Source organism: Lissotriton vulgaris, chromosome 5 (genome assembly GCF_964263255.1).
Source record: "Lissotriton vulgaris chromosome 5, aLisVul1.2, whole genome shotgun sequence".
Taxonomy (NCBI): Eukaryota; Metazoa; Chordata; class Amphibia; order Caudata; family Salamandridae; genus Lissotriton; species Lissotriton vulgaris.
In genome coordinates, this window is record NC_141693.1 from 74,492,369 (window position 1) to 74,511,964 (window position 19,596).

Below are 19,596 nucleotides of genomic sequence, written 5' to 3' on the forward strand. Positions count from 1 at the left end.
GTGAGAAGGTGAAGTCCACGGACATCAAAGCTGCGAGCCTGACTGACGATGTGGTCGAACTACAGCAGGAGGTCCGGAACCTCAAAACCGCCAGTGATATAGCGAGTTGCAAGCTGGACGAGTACGTAGGACGGGCCCGGCGGAATAACGTGCGCATCATTGGGGTCCCGGAGAGGGCTGAGGGCCAAGCCTCTGATCTGTTTGTGGAGGAATTGATACTTAACCATCGGAAGCCGAAGGGGTTTAGTAACCTCTTTATGGTGTAACGAGCGCACAGGGTCCCGGGCAGTAGAACGTGCCCGGGGGCCCCACCTAGGCCAATGATTGCGAGGGTCCTCAACTTTCGGGACAGAGACGCTATCCTGCAGGCTTCCAGGACCGGGGGACCCATACAATATGAGAACTCCACCCTCAATTTTTACCCAGACTTTACTCCGGCTGTTCACCGTCAGAGACAGAGCTTTATAAGAGTCAAGAGGAGGCTCCGGGATAAAGGGTACAAGTACGCCATGATGTACCCAGCCAAGTTGCGTGTTGAGAAGGAGGAGAAAGTCTGTTTTTTTGATAATCCTGAAATCGCCTCAGATTGGGTGGAGAACTTGCTGTTGCGGGGAGGCCCCTCGAGACAGAGCGGTGAAGAAGACGGGGGTTCACAAGAACAGTAATCATGCATGCGATTGACTTTAGTTCGGTTGGACGTTCCGGGTGGGGGGTCGATTGTTAGTCGCTTCAGTTAGAATATGGTGGAAATTAGTGTCAAGGCTGAATCAAGCATCCTAGGGGTGTGTGGTGCAGCGGAGAGCCGAACTCTTCCTCAGATCTACATTTAGATAGCTTTAGTTAGATGAAGGGGCAACAGGCACACTGCGAGTTGGGGTTTGGCGATAGCCGCGTGCAGGGGTGCAGGGTGGGGGGAGGGAAGGGGGATTGGGGTTTGATTTCTTTGCGAGTGTGTGTGTTTTTGTTGGTTATTGTTTGTTTATCTCATGTGACGTTGAAGTATTGCACGTGAGTTCGGAGGCACGTGAAAATCGAGGGTCGGGGATGACAGTGCTGAGTTGGAACGTAAATGGCCTGGGAGACAAGATCAAGAGGGAGATGGTTAGTCAACTTTTCAAGCGACACTCCCCTGATGTTGTGTTGCTCCAGGAAACACACCTAGTTGGCAATAAATGCAGGCCCTCCACAAAGGGGGATATAAAATGGTGGTGCATGCGGGTTTCACATCCGGTTCCAGGGGAGTGGGGATCCTAGTTAAGAATTCCTTCCCATTTTCCGTGCAAACGACCTGGATTGATCAAAGGGGTAGATACGCCGGTATCTCTGGCCAGTTGGGGGGCCGGACAATCACTCTCCTGTCTATTTATGTGCCGCCGGGCCTTCAGACAGAGACGTTTCGGGACCTGAGTACCATTTTCCTTGCGCTTCCCCTGGGTGGTCTGGTAATGGGGGGAGATTTTAATTCAGTGTTAGATGGTGAGTTGGACCGTCGCCCGCCCCGGGTGCTCACGCAGTCACATAGATGGCTGTCGGAATTTTTGGGAGCGTTGGGATTGGTTGATAGTTGGCGTGTGCGTAATCTGACGTCCACGCAGTACAACCATGTTTCGGCTACGCATGGATCACTATACTGAATTGATTATGTACTGCTCCCAGCGGCTATGGCGCCCTCGATTCAGGAGGTCAAATATCTGGGGAGAGGTATATCGGACCACTCCCCGTTGTGGCTCAGTCTCGCTCTCGAATTGCCGGCAGTGGGCAGAGTGGCCTCCATAGGGGCCTGGCGGTTAAAGGACCCCACGATTAAAAAGGAAAACCTTAAGATGGCGGATAGGTATTTTCTGGAAAATGAAGGATCGGTAGATTCCGCTGGGACACTTTGGGAGGCGTATAAAACTGTAGCAAGGGGCGAGGTGTTGTCCATAGTCTCGAGGAAAAAGAAAGAGGGGCAGGCGGCAGTGACCTGCAAGGAGGCGGAGGTCTCGCGTCTGGAAAAGAGAGTGGCTGGATCTCCTACGTCGGCGGACCTCCATCTGTTGAGGCTCCGAGAGGAGGAATATAGGAAAATAGCCAGAGAGTGTGCGGTGGCACAACACAACGCAACTCAGAGCCGTATATATGAGCACGGGGACAAGGCCGGTAAATTGATTGCATGGTTAGAGAGGGGGAGCGAGCATCCCGGTTGGTCCCTGAATTGATTGGGCAGGAGCGGGGTGTGATCAAAGATCCGCAGGCTGTAGCGGATGAGTTCGCTGAATACTATCGAGGAGTCTATGAGGCTGGGAATGACTTTTTGGAAGAGGAGAATAGTGAAATGATCAAAGATATTATCATGCCATGTCTTTCAGAAGATGATCGGAAGTATCTTGACTCTGCTATGACAGATGACGAGATCGCCCAGGTGATACGGCAGATCAATTCTGGTAAGGCCACTGGCCCCAACGGAATACCTATCGAGTTGTATAAATTGAATACCAATAAAATCGTGCCTTATGTCCACGCCATGTTTATGAAAAGCAGAGAAAGAGGAGAGCTCCCGTTTGACCAGTGTGTGGCCAATATAATTGTTATACATAAGCCTGGCAAACCTATACTCCTCCTATAGGCCCATATCGCTTCTCAACACGGAGCCTAAAATATTGGCTAAACTAGTGAAAGTGATAACAACCTTGATACATCCGGATCAATCCGGATTCATGCCTCGCCGCAACACAGCACTGAATCTGCGCAGGCTCCATGGTGTTCTCGGAATGTCCGCTAGGCTGCAGGAGCAGGCAGTGTTGGTATCGCTGGACGCCACAATGGCTTTTGATAGAGTGGAATGGCCATATTTATTTGCGGTATTGGCAAAGATGGGCTTCAGAGGCGAATTTATCAGTTGGGTACGCTTGTTTTACACTAATCCCTTGGCGAGAGAAGTTGTCAACAACTGTAAATCGGCTGATCTTTCCCTCGGGAGAGGCACCAGACAGGGATACCCATTGTCTCCGCTACTATTTGCGCTAGCAATGGAGCCATTGGCGGCTTGGGTGAGATGGGACATAACAATACGCGGATTGCGCTAGACACCAGAATGGGAAGATAAGATCTTGCTATATGCTGATGATGTTCTGCTCTATCTCACGAAGCCCAAGGCCTCCTTCCGTTATTTCCTTGATGTGCTGGCTACCTTTGGGAGATATTCAGGTTAGCCATAAACTGGAGCAAGTCGGTGACCTTTGTCCTTGCCGGGGATCCCCCGGAAATCCCGTGGTCCTGCCCCATACGCATAGAGAATGTCGGATTTAAATATCTGGGTATCTTCATTCCGCTTGACCCAAAGCAGCGATATGATAACAATCTAGTGTCTCCATTGGCCCGGTGCCGTGGGGATGTGGTGCGCTGGAAGGCTCTCCCGCTGTCTCTGATCAGCAGAGCCACTCTCTTTAAAATGATTGCACTGCCGCGATTTCTATATGTTTTACAAAACTCGATGGACCCCGTACCCGCAGCTTACTTTAAGGAAATAGAGGCCCGTCAGAGGCAGCTCTTGTGGGATGGGGGGGCTTGCATTGCCTTCAATACGTTGACTCTCTCCTGGTTCGATGGTGGGATAGGACTTCCTGATTTGCGGAAGTATTATTGGGCCTCACACTTAGCCGCACTGAATCACATCGTCTACGGAATTCCCGGAGATCCGGGTTACGCCATGGATCGGAGTCAGGCCCTGGGTGGTATGATAGACAGAGCGCTATATTTCAGAAAGGGAAGGTTCCCGCTGACGGGCCCGACGGCACACTATACGGGCAGCAAACAGGCCTGGACTACTCTTATAGCCCATCGCTAAGCGTTTAAATTGGCACTGTTTGCCGCCACAGGTAAAACTGGTCCACTGGGAACTCAGTCCGTCCAAATTGTGGGCAAAAAAAACGTTGGATATGTCCAGTGTAGTTTTAAAACGTTTACGCACAAGACTATCCACTAGAGCAGAGCCGTGGGTATTCTGTACTGCACAGGTACGGCAATGAGAGTTCAAATGCCGGTAATCCAATACCAAACGGTACGAACCATCAGGCTTGGTCACAGTAAAAAGAGGGTTATTCATCGGTGGCACACAAGTTTCAATCACACCTTGATATTCCAATTGTTCAAGGATTTCTGTGACAAGAGCCTTAGCTTCACGTCGGATGGGATATTGAGGTTGAGGCTATGGCATAGATCGTAAAGGAATCTCGTGGTGCGGGGAAAATGTATCCCAACTACATTGTGTACGGTACAAAGCCGGCGCAAGAGCCTTAGCCCACTCTTCTGCAAAATTCAGCGCATGCTCTTTCGAGACCGTGTGCGCAAAACTAGGGAGGATCACCTCCTCCCCTCTCGAAGATGCGAGTATTAAAGGTGGGGGCCAGTCAGCCTCCGCTAACAAAATGTCATATGTAGTCGTAAGATTCTCCCAAAATACCCCTTTGGTTGTACGTTGTATGTCACCTTCAATTAAAAGGACCATTTCATAAAGTCTATCAGGGGGAGCTACTCTAGTATCAGCTGTCTCCACAACAACATATCGATCAGTAGCTGTCACCTTCAGTAGTGGACGCAGGGCCTCTCGCACTATGGTAATCTCCGCCGCGCTGTCCAGCAAGGTCAGAGCCCATGTCTGATTCCGAAGCTGCGTTCTCACTATCTGTGGCATATCTCGCTGTTAAAGTGGCAACTTTCTTTTTCCGAAACTGGGGTTTCTTCGGTGTTGAATCGTCCTGCTTGCCTTTACCGTCTTTCGGGCAGGGCTGGCCGCATCCTTGCTGGCCACCCCGACCTCTGCCACCTCTTCCACCACCGGTCGATGAGGCCGATGAGTCCTGAAAAGAACGAGGAGAGCGTTGTTCAGAAACCTGAAAACGATCAGGTAATTTTATCGTCGATTGCGCAAGTCATAAATACGTTCTGTAGGCGCAGGCACTGTTGATGCAGGATGAGACTCCTGTTTCTGCTGTTGTTGTTTACCCTGTTTTTGTTTTTTGGCCAATTTTGTGGTTTGGTCTTGGGCTGATCGTCATTCTATGACTTCGGCCCTTGGGGTTGCTTTTTCTCCTTAGTGGAAAAAGGCTTGAGACCCACGCTATTGCGGCCCACAGTTTTATAAGCCGCCACAATCATCTTCGGTAACTGTCGGGGTTTGTCGTCATCGGGAACCGCCTGTAATGCATTGGACACATGAAAGTTCATCCCCCTTGACATTTGCAAGTATGAGATCGGAAACTACATCAAAGGAGCCGCATAGGTGCATACCCAATTCAACTGCTGCCTCAGGTCCGTGCTCATCTTGAACACGCTTAATGACCCTCGGAAGGAAAGTCATGGACGGAGTGCCAAAGCACCTCGCATAAACTACTGCAAAGATCTTCCCCCACGACTCACAGTCACCAATTTCTGGGGTCAAGTCCTTAGGCATGTGTTGCGGGGCAAGAGTAACTGAGTCAGAGGCTTTACTGATGCTTTTAAGTGAAGGCTTTATTTTTATAAACACTTTTCTTCGTCGGCTTGTGAGTCTTTCTCTGGCGAATGCCGCCGGGTCCGTTTTGGTATTGCTTAAGGGATCCAGACTGTAGGCGCTGCAGATGATATGGCAGAGTCTAGGCCCTACGTAGTTCCGGGGTCTCCCTCAGTAGTTGATACCAAAAAGGAAACACAAAAGAAACAGACACAGGGATTAGGCCGAGCGTCCTAGGTCAAAGTATGAGGGGCCGGGAGTGAAGGAAACCGAGTGCTCAAGTGTTCACACGAGTACGGAGGTTGTGTGATCAGGTGCTTGTGGTGAGGGTAGGGAGTGCAGATTCTACGGACTATTTACAGCTATGTACAGTAGACAGGCGGGCTTTTAAACGGCAGGATGGTTACGTCGTCCCACCCAACCCGCTACCCTGCCCCGTACCTGTTCAAGCCACGCTCCTCCTGTGGGAACGTGGCAGGGCAGCTCGTGGGATCGTTGGCCTCCTGGCTTGTTGTGGACGCTGATGGTACTCCGAGCCTTGCACATCTCGTCTGTTTCTTCCTCCTGGATCTCCGGGTTCGCTCTTCTCCTCCACTCTCAATCGCCTTCGTCCTCCGGGGAAACGCCGTCTGCCTTCTTCCTGGTTCCTCCTTTTGACGGGTTCTGCATGCTGACGTCAACCAGGGGAGGAGTTTCGTCTGGCTGGAATCCCCAATTAAAGGAGCCTTGTTCCTTTTCTTAATCCTGACTCCATAGGGGCTGAGAATCCGGAAACCATTCCTCGTTTTGATAAGGTTTAGGTTGCTGTTGAAAGGGGACAGACGTCGGTGAGAGTGGGACGGCGGACCACCATTCCCGTATCTTTGTGCCTCGGGAGAACTACCCACCCCATCTCAGCATGCTAATTGTCAGAATCCTGTGTTTTCACCAGGAGTCGTGTTAGGAAATACTGCTTCCAGCTGGTCCAATTTCTCGGCAAGCCAGAAAGGAAATTCATCCTTATCCTGGGGCCGCTTGCCCATCACTGCGTTGACCATTACAGGGCTGAGTTTCATTCCGCCCTGTCCAGCAGGAAGCGCAACACTACCCGGGGCCCCGCCCGGGAGATTGCGGGTAATGTACTGCACTAACAACCTAATTACATTAATTGCGACAGTATGTAACTGCCGCAAATCAGCAACGGCAACCGCCCCATGTCGAGGATGCGGTGTAAATCCAGCCAAAACCGGCCACGTAGCGCCTGGAATGGACAAAGGACCTAACCTCACTGCCGTCAAAGAGTGGGGTAGGGCGCCATCAAACTAAACTCGGTGCTGCCAAGCATCAATCGGAACTTCCTGTGTCCTATATGGAGCATATACCTGCGGCACAGCGGTGGGAGTGTACGTGTCGAAAACATTGGTATTACCGTTCACAGCCGGGAAGGTCACCCATGAATAAAATATTTTGTATGGGTAAGCCACCTCTGCACTCACCACCATAATCACGGCCATGCCATCCACGGGGACATGATAATTCTGCAAGTGATTGCGCACCGCAATTCGACTATGTTGCGGAATTTCCACCGCGGCCATAGTGACACAGAAAGAGAAAGGGTACAACAAAAAGTACGTAGCACAACTGGGTAGTAATTCAAGGAAACCGCTTTGAAAGAATCAAGCTTTAAAGGACCTATATTAATATAGGCAGGTTTGTCCGACACTACTGTTTTCCGGAAACAATAGCGAAGGGTGTTAAGGACCAATATAAGCACTACTCAAGTGTCATGTAATAAGACCACCAACGATCGGGCGCCATGTAGGAGGAATTTCTGTTCCTATACAGAACTGTGCATAGAGACGTAAAACCTCAGTGAATTAGGGTGTGCCAAAGCTCACCTTAGTATCCAAAATCCCCAACCAGACTAGCAATCAGTGTCTCATTGGTACTTACAAAACCCCAATGATTTAGACAACACAGAACATGGACTTAGAACACCTCAGGTAACGTGGAACACATGAACACTCTTTCGTTATACTAACATATCAATCCAGAACGAGGAGTCAATGAGGACACGTGCGAGTTTGAAATGTTTATTTCGAATGCAGTGTTCTCAAACGCAGTATCTTAGCTAATACAAGCAAACCTATTATAAAGATCAAGGTTATAAGAATAGTTACTATTCCATAAAATACAAAGGGTGAAAGCATATTAAAATGCTAAAGGAAACTGGTCTAAATAGAACTTCAGTTTACCCTCCCTAGCTAGTATATTATATTATATCTACAGAAGGTTTCTTTGGGTTTAGAAGAGTGGTCCCATACCTTTAGGTTCAGTTGGAATGGATCACATCATCTCCTACACCAACACTCTGCAAACTGATATTCATCAAGAGTGTGTCTCCTGCCTTGCGCAGTGCAATATCATTCGCGACTAAAACCAAAGTTGGCCACAGCTGCATCCATATTTTGTCGACTCTGTGCGCTGATCAATCCAAACAATAAGCGCTGTGTTGAGATAACCTTGAAGGACTCAGCACTCATTGTACAGACATAGCTTATCAAGCAAGATTGATAATTATAAGAAAATATGTTATTCTCGCGTAAAGCAAAATACCTAACTAGGCGAAAAGCATTAATAACAAAATGTGTCATGAGCAGAGGCAGCAGGAAAGGAAAAATGGAGTTTAAAACTCTAAACTAACACATGGCAACTTAACTCTATGCAAAGGTGAAACCAATACATAAGACAGTATGGCAGGCAGCCAGCAAATGTCTGGGTTGGGAGGGTAAGCTCATGCTGGCTACTCCATTGTTTAATTCGGAGAAGTTGGGTAGTTTGTGGAAGACTAAAAGGTTTGAGAAGTGGGACCTCATTGGGATTACCCAGGTCAAGGATGTATGGGGGAAAGGCTCGGTGCTCACGTTTGACTCACTTGCAAAACAATATAGTCTACATCAAAACGAATATTTCCGATATTTGCAAGTGAGACATCCTTTGGTTGCTCATGTCCCTGAGGGCTCGGAACTCCCGGAACCTTCCTCTCTTGAGGACTGAGTCTTGGACGGACATATCCCAGTCAAGACCATCTCACAGATTTATCGCAAATTGATCAATAATACAGAGGATCCGTTGGTGAGACTCAGGGCTAAGTGGAGCAAAGATGGCTTAGAACTGGATGACGAGGACTGGATGGAGGCAGTGTCCTCCCCCAAGGTCGTCGCTATCCAGATGAGGCTTCCTTTGGTGCAGCTGAAAATACTCCACAGAACATACATAACCAGGCCACGTCTGGTGCGAATGGCCCGAGCGACCAATGCAGAGTGTAGAAGAGAGTGTGGGGAGGAGGGCACCCTGATGTATATCCTTTGGCATTGTGCAATATTACAAGACTACTGGATGAAGATCCATGAGGTGCGCATGGAGGCACAGAGATGCCTGTTGAATGTGTGGGAACCGACTGATTTGAATGATTATCAGAAGCAGTGGGTGACATTAGCATGTATGGTGGCCAAACGTAATATTGCACAGTTGTGGGGTGCTCGTCAGTAACCCCAAGTCAATAAATGGGCAGAAGACCTTGATTGGTGTATGTTTAGAGAACGGGCGGTATATGTTGCCAGGGGCTGTCCGCGGAAGTGGGGGAAGATATGGGGAGCCTGGAATGAACATCGTGGGGGCCTTTGCGAACCACCTAGGCAGGGCCCAGATTTGGCAGCGCAGGAATCCCCTTGATACCAGTGTCAATTCTTGTTTGTTTGATCCTGTATCGTGCCATATGAACCAAAGTGATGTTATTGACTGCACTCACTTTTCTTGTATTGTATTTGTTTTATAATAAAAGAGTTTAAAAATAAAATAATGTACAGAAAATATGAATATGTCACGGACTTCTTTGTTGTATTTACCAAACTATATCTCACCTTCAGGAGTTCCCATGCTGGTGCCTCACACTTCCTTTCTATCTCTGTTATCAGGGCATTAAGAGAGGTGATTTGATTGGACAATTTGGTGATATTTGCATTTTGTATCATGGTCATTTTCTTCTCCATCTCCTCCAGACTCCCGTGCAGTGTTTGTTCATTTTTTTTCAGGAATTGCCGCAGTTTTTCTATCTCATATTCAATGATCAACTTCGCAGTTCTTAGCTGGTTCTGTGAAAAGCAAAGAAAAGCTGGTTATATATTAAAACGCTTTCTACAAGCCGTCCTTAGAGGGGGAGTTTCATGAGGAGGGTGAAGGGGTTGATAGTTCCTTCAAAAATGAAACCACCAATGCGCTTTTCCTAATTTCTGTACTGCAGCCTCTTACTACCTTCCCTTCTAACATCATACGTCCTCACACTCGTGCTCTCCCCCTCCCCTCAGGCACCTCATGAACCGTGGAGAGGTCATAATTTGTGAAGCTGCAGAGAAGCTCGATCAATGGATTGAGTGCAGGGAAGAGAACCCACCGCAGGCAGAGACAGTCAAAGACCCTGAGACGGGCTGAGTTTAGAGACTGGCTGAAGTCAAGTCTGAGTCAAAGTGACTGACAGGCGAGACTGTAAAAGAAGTGGGGCCAGGTAGATTCAGCCCTTGGGAAAAGATTTGGGGGGTGCGGACTGCCCTGTGCTGCCAGGACACTGGCTGTTTTCACCCAGAAGGATACGCTGTAGGGGTATACTACTATGGCCCTCATGCAGATCTGTTAGCCAAAGAGCCATGTCTTCAGGGCCTTCCAGAAGGTGTTCAGGGAAGGGATGCGCCTGATGTCTGCCTGCAGTTCGTTCCAGGACTTGGCTGCAATGTATGAACATCAAAATGGTGTCTTTCTTTGAATTTCAAGTTAAATTATGAGCTAGTCTATCTATATATGTGCCATTAGCACATGTTGATCAAACACCATATTTAGACTCGGAATAGTGGCTCTTAGGCTAATAATTTAAATAATGTCTGCTGTCTTTGTATATGATATTGAATATATTGCTACATGTTTATAGATAATATATTATATTATATATGTGTTTTTAATATGTTTTTACAGCCCTGGCGAAGTTCTTGTAATAGAACGAATCACGTTGGCTACTTGGTGTCTAATTTCGAATAAAATGAAGAATGAAGATTTTTTAACATTATCAACACGACGGATATTCGTAAAATTATTTGTTGAACATTTGAATTGGGTGGTGCAACCTACAGTTGGCAAAGTTTATGTTGGTCATCCTGACCGCCTCTTTGAAACGGCAGGGGCTGTGGTATTGCACACTGTGAGAGTCTAATGCTCTATTGTTAGATTGTATATAGGAGGAATTAAAATTTAAGGAGGTGCATCACATACACTATTCAGTGTGTGTATGGTTTTGCTGTTTCCTATTCTGTTTAAATGTGAGAGAAGGAACTTCCGCCTGCTCTGGCTCTGTGAATGCATGGGGTATCGGCCAGTGTGAGGTTGGAAGATCGGAGGTTACTTTAGGGTACTTGGAAGTTAATTCTGTTTTTGAGTGTTAGAAATGGGGATCTCTAGTTGGCAGTGGCTGGCGACGAGGTCCAAATATGGATCCTTTTTCCTAAGTCAGAGTAAGGGGGCCACACCCTTTGATAACCCCTGCTCAACCCTGGGGTAACGTAGCATGAGCAGACCGGCCTATTTCAGAGGGAGTGTGTGACGCATTTATGGCAATACACAAAAATGGAGGCCCTGCGTCCGTCCGCCACCCCCGTGGTGGAGGGACCGTCCGCAGCGGCAGCGGCGGTCCCTCCATGCCAATTAGGATGTGACCGCCACCCTGGCGTCCACATCCCGTATCTCTAACCTTGCGGCGGGTGCTGCTTGAAGCAGCACCTGCAGCAAGGTTAAAAATGCAGGTTTTTCATTTACATGCACAAAGAAGCAGGCACCGCGCGGTGCCTGCCGCTTTGTGCATGTAAATGCAGGGGGGTACCATAGGTACCTCCCATGTGCACCCCCCACCCCTGACACCCTGGGGTCCCGCAACGGGCCCCCAAACACAAAAGACCACATCCGTGGAAAAGCATGTTTCAGCCTGCATCCTAATATGGCTGGCTACCAAATTTGCTTGCATACACCGCGGATCAGCGGCGGACGGACTTGCTGTCCGCCGCTGATCCCACCGCCATCCTAATGTGGCGGTGGGTGTTTCAGATGTCCGCGGCGGTGAATCCGCATCCTCCAGGCCAGCGGTGGCTTCCGCCGGCCCGGAGGATGCGGATTCACCGCAATCCTAATCGACCCCTTAGTTCGAGGCCGAGGTCTCTTGATGACAGGCGGACTCGCAGCGGCCACAGCTCCCAGCTGCAGCGGTCCGCGGCGTGCACTCACTGTAATCCTGGGACGGGGCCTAAAGGCTGGCACCCAGCGGCACACGCAGGTGATAACACGATCCTCAAAGTGGTGACTAGTGCGTGCACTCAGTGGCACAGCTCCTCAGCTGCAGCGGCCCACATTAGCGATAGTGATGAATCTCGTAGGAGGGCAAATGCGGGCACTCAGGGCACAGCTCCTCGGTTGCAGCGGCCCACAATAGTGATAGCGATGATTCTCATAGAAATGCAAATGCGAGCACTCAGCGGCACAGCTCCTCAACTGCAGCGGCCCACAATAGCGATGCAATGGCTTTGGTAACACAGGCAAATGCGGGCTGTCAGCTGCAACAGCTCATTAGCTGGAGCAGCCCACAATAGCGATAACGATGACTTTGGTAACACAGGCAAAAGCAGGCTCTCAGCGGCAACAGCTCCTCAGCTGCAGCAAACCACAATAGTGATGCGATTACTTTCAGCCCGCGTTCCCCGCAGTAGAATCAGAAGCTCTGGAATACTCAACAGAGGCCTCACCCGCGAGTAGAATTCCCCTCAAATAGAAATCCGGGCGGCTGATGGGTGAAGTTTAATGTCCCTGAGACTTCAGCAGGAGGCAAGCTCAAATTAGGCCCTTGGATAGTTGCTTCAGCAAGATGGATGAAAGTCCTTTCCCTCTAGTTACACAGACAGAGATTTGTCTTGACATCTAGAAGTAGCACACCGTGTAGGGGTTTCAGCACAGATCTTTATACCCCAAAAGTCTTTGTTCTCAAAAAGTCAAAAATCACTGAACCCAGCCCGAACCAGTTTGGGGTAGCTCTGGAGCACTTTATTTATGAGGCTGCATCCTGCCTTTGAGGGCAGTCAGATGCACAGAGTGAGGTGGTGCCATCATTCACCTTGCCAGGCACAGCCCTGCTCAGATCAAAAAGTCACCCCTCCCCATACTCCAACTGCAGATCTCTCCATTCAATCCAGGTCGGCTTCACCCTGCCCTGACCCTCCAAAACCAGACCGCCAAATCACATAACAGCAGAGCACATAAGAAGGCTTAGGCAAGAAAATACCTACTTCGCAACTCGCGGCTCGAGGTTACCATTGCTGGGACTGCGGGAGGACCAGAGGGTATTCCGCCCACTACAACCCAATTTGGATCACTTGCTTTTCGTGTGGGGAACCGGAGGGTGCGGCGGCCAGGGACAGCGAGTACCAGCATTCCCACCAACTACCTGCAGCTGGTACTCTTCCCCGGCCGGCCCCGCCTCCTTGTCCTATTTCAACAGAACCTGATCCCGTCCCGCGGGACGCGCGCGGGCCAAAGCGCGGGGCTAAGCCCGGGCAAAGGGCGGGCCCTATACGGCCCTCAGAGGCCAGAGGTGGACGGGACGGGCCACCCCACTTGACTTTTTCCAAGGAGGAGGTAAATTCACGTTTTAATTCCTTATCTGTCCTGCACTGCACTGCCCTTTGTCGTTTTTTGGAGTCCTTTTGTCTATGAACCATGTCCATCTGGGAGGAGCTGAATGTCCTGTGTGGCATCAAGTATGTCCCGGACGCATCAACCCCCCCTATTATGGGTAGAGATATTGACTACCTAAACGGCACGCCACGGGATGCACCTCTACCTTTCAATAAAGTTCCATCTCAAGCCAACACACCGTCCCGGGGTCCAAATTGCAAAAGGAAGCACGAGGAGGATAAAGACAATGAGACCCAATCTAACGATCAAAACTCGTGCACCAGCTCTATACCATCCCCCTCTAACCCAATCACATTAATGACGGACAAAGCTGAGTATAGAACAGACGACCCCGTATCGCCCCTCCAATTGACCTTACTGGCTCAGCTTGAGCAATTGTTAACATCTGCAATATCACCTCTGGTTACAAAAATTAACGAACTAGGGGACAGGCTGACCAGCATTGAAAAAACACTTAAAATGAACTCTCTACCAATTAATAAAACTGCCATACCTATTTGCGTTAATCCTCCCATCAATCACGAAAAGCCTAAGCCCATTGCATGCAGGAAAGTCCTAACTCCAGAACTACCTCTTACTACACCTATTTCAACTGGCCCCAATGTTACATTAAATTCCGTGTTAATACCTCATACAGCGTCCAGGGCCGCTCTAGAAAGAAGGCATCGTATTAATTTACCTCCCGAAGCCGCCCCATACGTGTCTGTCCTCTCTGGGGTCCCTGCACTTAGCCAGGGCAAACTCAAAACACACCAGGACCTGCTAAATAAGGTCATCTTCTGGCTAAAGCACAACAGACCTTTGCCACCTGACCTAGATGGTGGAATCCTGAGTGTTAGGAGGGTGGGGTGGCTAGGTACGTTGCCCAAAGACATCCCGGGGGACCTGGTGCTAATCAAATTTAATAATAGGAACATAGTCCCCCTACCTACGATTTGCCAACCTAATGACGGAGATGGACCCATTTGCATTTGGGACTTGTATGAGTTCTATCCGAGCTTCCAACATATCCCGTTACCTAGACAAATGACAATGAACTATAAGCCCTGGAGAAGGGGATCTTGTGTACCCTGTCCCATTAACCCTCTAGCCTCTAGCCTTGAATATGCACGAACATTGATTAGTTCACCCGTCATACTGATTTAATCCTGTTTTAATACTTGATATCAACCTCGTAATGAAATTTTGAGATATCTATGTATGTATTGTTGTTGCTTTTATGGTTTTTAAACTAAAATCGAATAAAGCTAATCTGAATCTGAATCTACCTACTTCCCAAAAGTGGTGGTTTTAAACACAGAATATAAAAATAATCGTCGCTACAAGATGCACTTTAATATTTGGAGCTCAGGCATACTAAATCCTACTTTCCTATCATGTTCCTTGGGTCAATTAGGATTATACCAGTTCATACAGTCAATTTACAATAGGGAGCATTCGCTCTGTAGCACTGAATGGCAATGACACAGCGCCCAGCGCATCTAATACCAGCAAACACAGGGGAGACAAAAGCGAAAAAATGGAAGGGAGACCCACCCCAATGGTGCCAGGTCTAACATTGAGGTATTTGGGTCCATTGTTGTGTAAGAATTCGTAGGCGTGAATGAAGACTTTGAAGGTGACTCTTTTCTCCACAGGGAGCCAATGGAGTCTTCGTAGGTGTTGGCTGATATGTTCGAAACAATATTTTGCCCGCGAATGTCCATCGAGCTAATTTCACCTCACACTGATGTTGTTTTTACCGATCACTTTCACTGCTAATCTTCTACACACCTGTTCAACCGTCTTTTTAACATGTGCACTTCTATCATCAATTCTTTGTGCTATAGCATTTTTCTTCTGTTGATCTACTTTTGGAATGCAAATCATTGATCATTTGTAAAACCAAGACAGTTATAATAGTTGATTTTTTCCTATTGTTTGGCACTCTGAAATATTCCTCATTGACTGACTACGAGATTCAATTGTGTAAATAAGTATAAACATGTGACTTTATACGTAAAGAGACTGATCTGGTCCTCTGTTTTTTCCCTTATAGACCCCTGAGGAAGGGTCGTTTCAATGACCCAAAATGCATTGGGTGTTTTCCTAAATATATTGCAATAATATTTTTCCAGTTATGAATGAAATAACGGATTGAAGTCAAAAGATGAACAGACAATCATGAAATAAAGATTCTCGGATGAACCGTCAAATCGGAAATTGGAATTAAGTTATTTTTGAGCTTATGAATGAAGTGAAGAAACATTTTAGTTTCGATTTAAATATGTGTGCAAGACATTTGTGTTTAGGATATCCTTAACACACGCAACCTCGGCGTAGAGCATGTTCCCATAGTACAGTCTGCTGGTTTTGATTGCATGAGTGACTGTCTTCCTTGACTCAGGGGGATTCATTTGAAGGATTGCAAAGGATGCAGAGGATGTTTAAGCAGCTGGATGTGACAGCATTGACCTGTCAGTTCATGGTGAGTGATGAGTTTGAGTACGGTGCTGAGGTGTTTGGTGTGGTCTGAGAGGGTAGGTGAGCTTCCGAGGGCGTACGGCCAGCACGTGCTGTCCCATGCTGAGAGGGTGGTTCCAAGGATGACGACTTCTGTCTTCTTGCCGGTGAGCTCAGGCAGCTGTTTGCCATCCAGGCTGCGACATCTTGCATTCCTTTCTGGAAGTTGAGTTTGGCGGTGTTGGGGTCTTTGGTGAGGAAGAGGATGAGCTTGATGTCGTCGGCGTAGGATACGATGTTGAGTAGGCCTGGGCGGAAAACTACGCTATGCTCGCGAAGCGAGCGCAACTACGTGCTACGGGAATCGAACGTAGCACAGTGCAAAAACGCATAGCGTAGCGGGCATTTTTTGCTCACGCGCGGTCCTCAATGTCAAGTTGGCAGCCACGAGCGAGCAAAATCAACATCCCGGCGAGACTTTTTCCTCGTTTGTGATTGGTAACATCAAGTTGCTGACCACGAGCGTGGAAAATAAATCTCCGGGCGAGATTCTCAACGCGGGGAGGTCAGGTTTCTCATTGCGAGTGGTCACATATGGTCGCGATAAGAAACTAACGGTCCGCGCTGAGAAAGCTTCCGCTCGAGTACAAATCTACGCAAGCAGCAGAAAACGACCGCTTGCACTGTGCATTATGCCATTCTCAATGATGGTGGAAAACAAGTAGGAGAGTAAGGAGTTGCGTCCGTAGTAGTCGGACGGGGAATACTCCTGATTCCCTTGGTCAAGGTTCAAAAGAACAAAAATGGAGGAGTACTACCCGATGAGGGTAAATGAAGGCTTTTGTCTAAACTCAGGAAACATTGTTCCTTTGTTAGGAAACCCCTCACTCACCACCTAGTGGTGACTTGCTTCATCATCGGGGCCCACCCAAGTGGCCTAGCGTCACTTGGGTGTGCTTCAACACCTGCAATTGCAGTGGAGCTGGTAGTGAAATGTGGGGTGCAAACAAAAAAAGAGTGTAAGTGTTAAAATTGTCCTGGTATTCTTTTATATAGAGTTTAATAAAAAAGTAACTGGACAAAATTAAAAGTAAAGTAGAGATAGTAGTAGGGAAGTTACGACCTACTTATCTCTGTTTTATGTGTTGGTCGACATGTTTCTACCATCAGGGGAAAGTCCCCGGTATTCCTCAGGACCAAAACAAGGAAGTGGGTGGTATGTGCCCCCTAAAAGACACACCCAGCCCTAAATCCTTGGACAACCAGAAGAAAAATAGACTTCTGGGACGCACACCTAAGGTTAAGGGTGCTGCAAAACCTGTGGAAAAGGAAGAAAAGTGAATAAAATAATTACTATCCTGTTACGTAGTGCAGTGATAGAGTGCAGGATACGTGCAATTATTCTGGCTTTCCACAGTGGTGGTTGACACAGTGCCTTCATCGATGCAGAGCGTGTCTACAGGTGCTGTGCAAACGTGCTCTTAGCTTTGGAGTTAAAAATCTATAAGATAAGGTCTGATTTTAAGCCTTAGTGCGTGCTACATAGAATACATGCTGGCATCGTAGTCTGGGGTGCACTAAGTCGGAGTGCTCATATTTTGTACCGCCGTGGTATATTTTAGGTGCCAGCTAAGTGGTGGTTAATCGCTTTTGTAAGACCTGTTCAGAGTTCGTGGTCAACAAAAAGAGACGAACTGGACTAACAGACATAAACAACATAGAGTAATTCACGACATGTAATATGGCAGAAGGATGGAATAGGGCTTACAATGCTGGGGCTCAGGTCGAGCTACATCAAGCAGGAGTGGGGCGTTATGCCGGTAACAACATAATCTAGGAAGAAAAAGGATATGTTGTTGGTAAAGGGATAACTTCCCTGTTTAGCGTTAGGGGATGGCCTCCGTTGTTGGTCCTGCTTGAGAGGGAAGGAAAAGGACAACTTACAGTTGTGTTGGCGGAATCAGGCGGATCACCTACTTCTCCGTGCTCGCTGCTTGGATGCAACGAGACAGTGAGGGCGTGGCGCATAAATGCGTTTGATCGCTTCCGGCGAAGCCCGTGTCAGTACGGGAGCCCGGGAGGGTCAAGGGTAGGCATGGTTACCAAACGATGCCGCGTTTGCGCAGACGAGTGGTAAACAGAGGCTGACTGCTAGCGGTGGGCGTGGTTGCCGCCCGGCGCCGTAGTGTACGTGACCCTGGGAGGGTCAGCGGTTGGCAAGGGAACTGCACGGCGTCGCGCCTGCGCAGTGGAATAGTAAACACTGGCTGACGGGTGGAAGCGGGGTTGCCGCCCAGCGCCATGTGTTGGATGAAAAAAGGGGGATCGGAGCGATCTGTCTTATGTTGGACTTGAAAAACTTAAAACGCTTGCTGGAACTATTACCAGCGGGAGGAGGGGTCTCACTGGGACTTAGTGGGGATGCCAAGTAGGACATAAAAACGGACGGAAGTAGTGTCTTCAGTCTATGGGGCCCGGCTTAGGGGCTTGGTTACATAGGGAAAAAGTTGCAAGACGAAGGGATGTTGAGCCTTCAGTCTATTGGGGCACACGTGTGGACTTAGAAACATAGGAGGAGTTCTATGTTTGGGAGACATGGGGAACTGGTTGGAGTATAGATGATACTGCAGCCTTTGGTGAAAGGCATTAGGGAAGTGGGTGTAATGATAATTATCCTACAGCCATGGGAGGAATCATATGTGTGGGAACTGATGTTGGTACTGTCAGGTTATTTGGAAAGGAGATTCATCTCAACACAGAATTCCATGGAATATTATTAAAAAGCCCATGGATGTGAGTGGAAAGTCTATATATCCATCTCTGTTCCTTTTCAAATAGGCGGGCCTGGATGTTAGGGCCCGCTTGCAACTGTTCGATGACTGTCCACCTCATATCGTTGGTAGTATGGTGGGCCGTTAGAAAATGGTCTGTGAGTTTCGTCATGTTCTTCTTACATCTCATCGTACTCCTGTGTTCACAGATTCGTTGTTTAATTTTTCGCGTCGTCATGCCGACATAGGGTTTACCACAGGTGCAGGTGATAAGATAAACCACATTGGAGCTATTGCAATTAGTATGGGATCTCTGCTCCCATGTCTTTCCTGGTTCCAAATTAATGGTCTTGGTATTTTCAGTGAGGTGACATACGCTGCAGTCCCCACAGCGCGAGTGTCCAGTAACTGGTGGTAGACCCCATATTTGAGTTAGTGTTGGTTCGTTGGTATTGTGATTGTTTTTGGGTCTGGTGTTCACCAAGGTATTTTTTAGACTGTTCGCTTTTCTATATGAGAAGAGTGGTTTCTCCCAGTGGAATGATCCAGAGTTGATAATTGACCAATGTTTTCTGATACTTTTACTCACTTCATTGGAAATGACATTGTAGGTCGTCACACATGTCAGAGGTATATTCTCAGTGTCTTTTACAATTTCCTCTAGAAGTGCTTGGCGTGGTTGGTTTCTTGCCCGTTGGCGGCATTTCTTAGTGATTTTGGTGGGGTAACCACGTTGAGACAGTTTGGTGGAAAGGTCATCTGCTTGTTCCCTGAAGTCCTGGAGATTGGTACAGTTTCTCCGTAGTCTTGAGACCCTACGGGTATGTAGCGCGCTTTATAAGTGTCACTGATTGATTGATTGATTGAGTCTTAAGTATTGGCCGTAGGGGAGGTTCTCCCGTAGGGGCCGGGGATGAAAACTTTCAAACCTGAGAAGGTTATTCTTAGCCGTGGGCTTGAAATGTGTCTTAGTGATCAGAGTGTCCTGATGTTTTTGAATTTCAATGTCTAAGAAGATCATTTTTTCTTTGTCTATGCTGTGGGTAAAGTGTAGATGTTGATCACGTGCATTGATCCAAGTGATAAAAGTTGTTAATATCTCCTGGGGGGCCTTCCAGATTGCCAGCACGTCGTCAATGTAACGACGCCAGA

General features: G+C 48.1%; 1 protein-coding gene across 1 annotated transcript in view; it reads right to left on the minus strand.

Annotated features, from left to right (window-relative positions):
* Positions 1 to 19,596, minus strand: part of LOC147710225 (E3 ubiquitin-protein ligase TRIM39-like) — a 272,894-nt gene that overhangs the window by 139,690 nt on the left and 113,608 nt on the right. Inside the window, exon 3 of the mRNA XM_086919954.1 lies at positions 9,373 to 9,603. Coding sequence (XP_086776080.1) covers positions 9,373 to 9,603 — 231 coding nt within the window. The remainder of the gene's footprint in view (positions 1 to 9,372; positions 9,604 to 19,596) is intronic.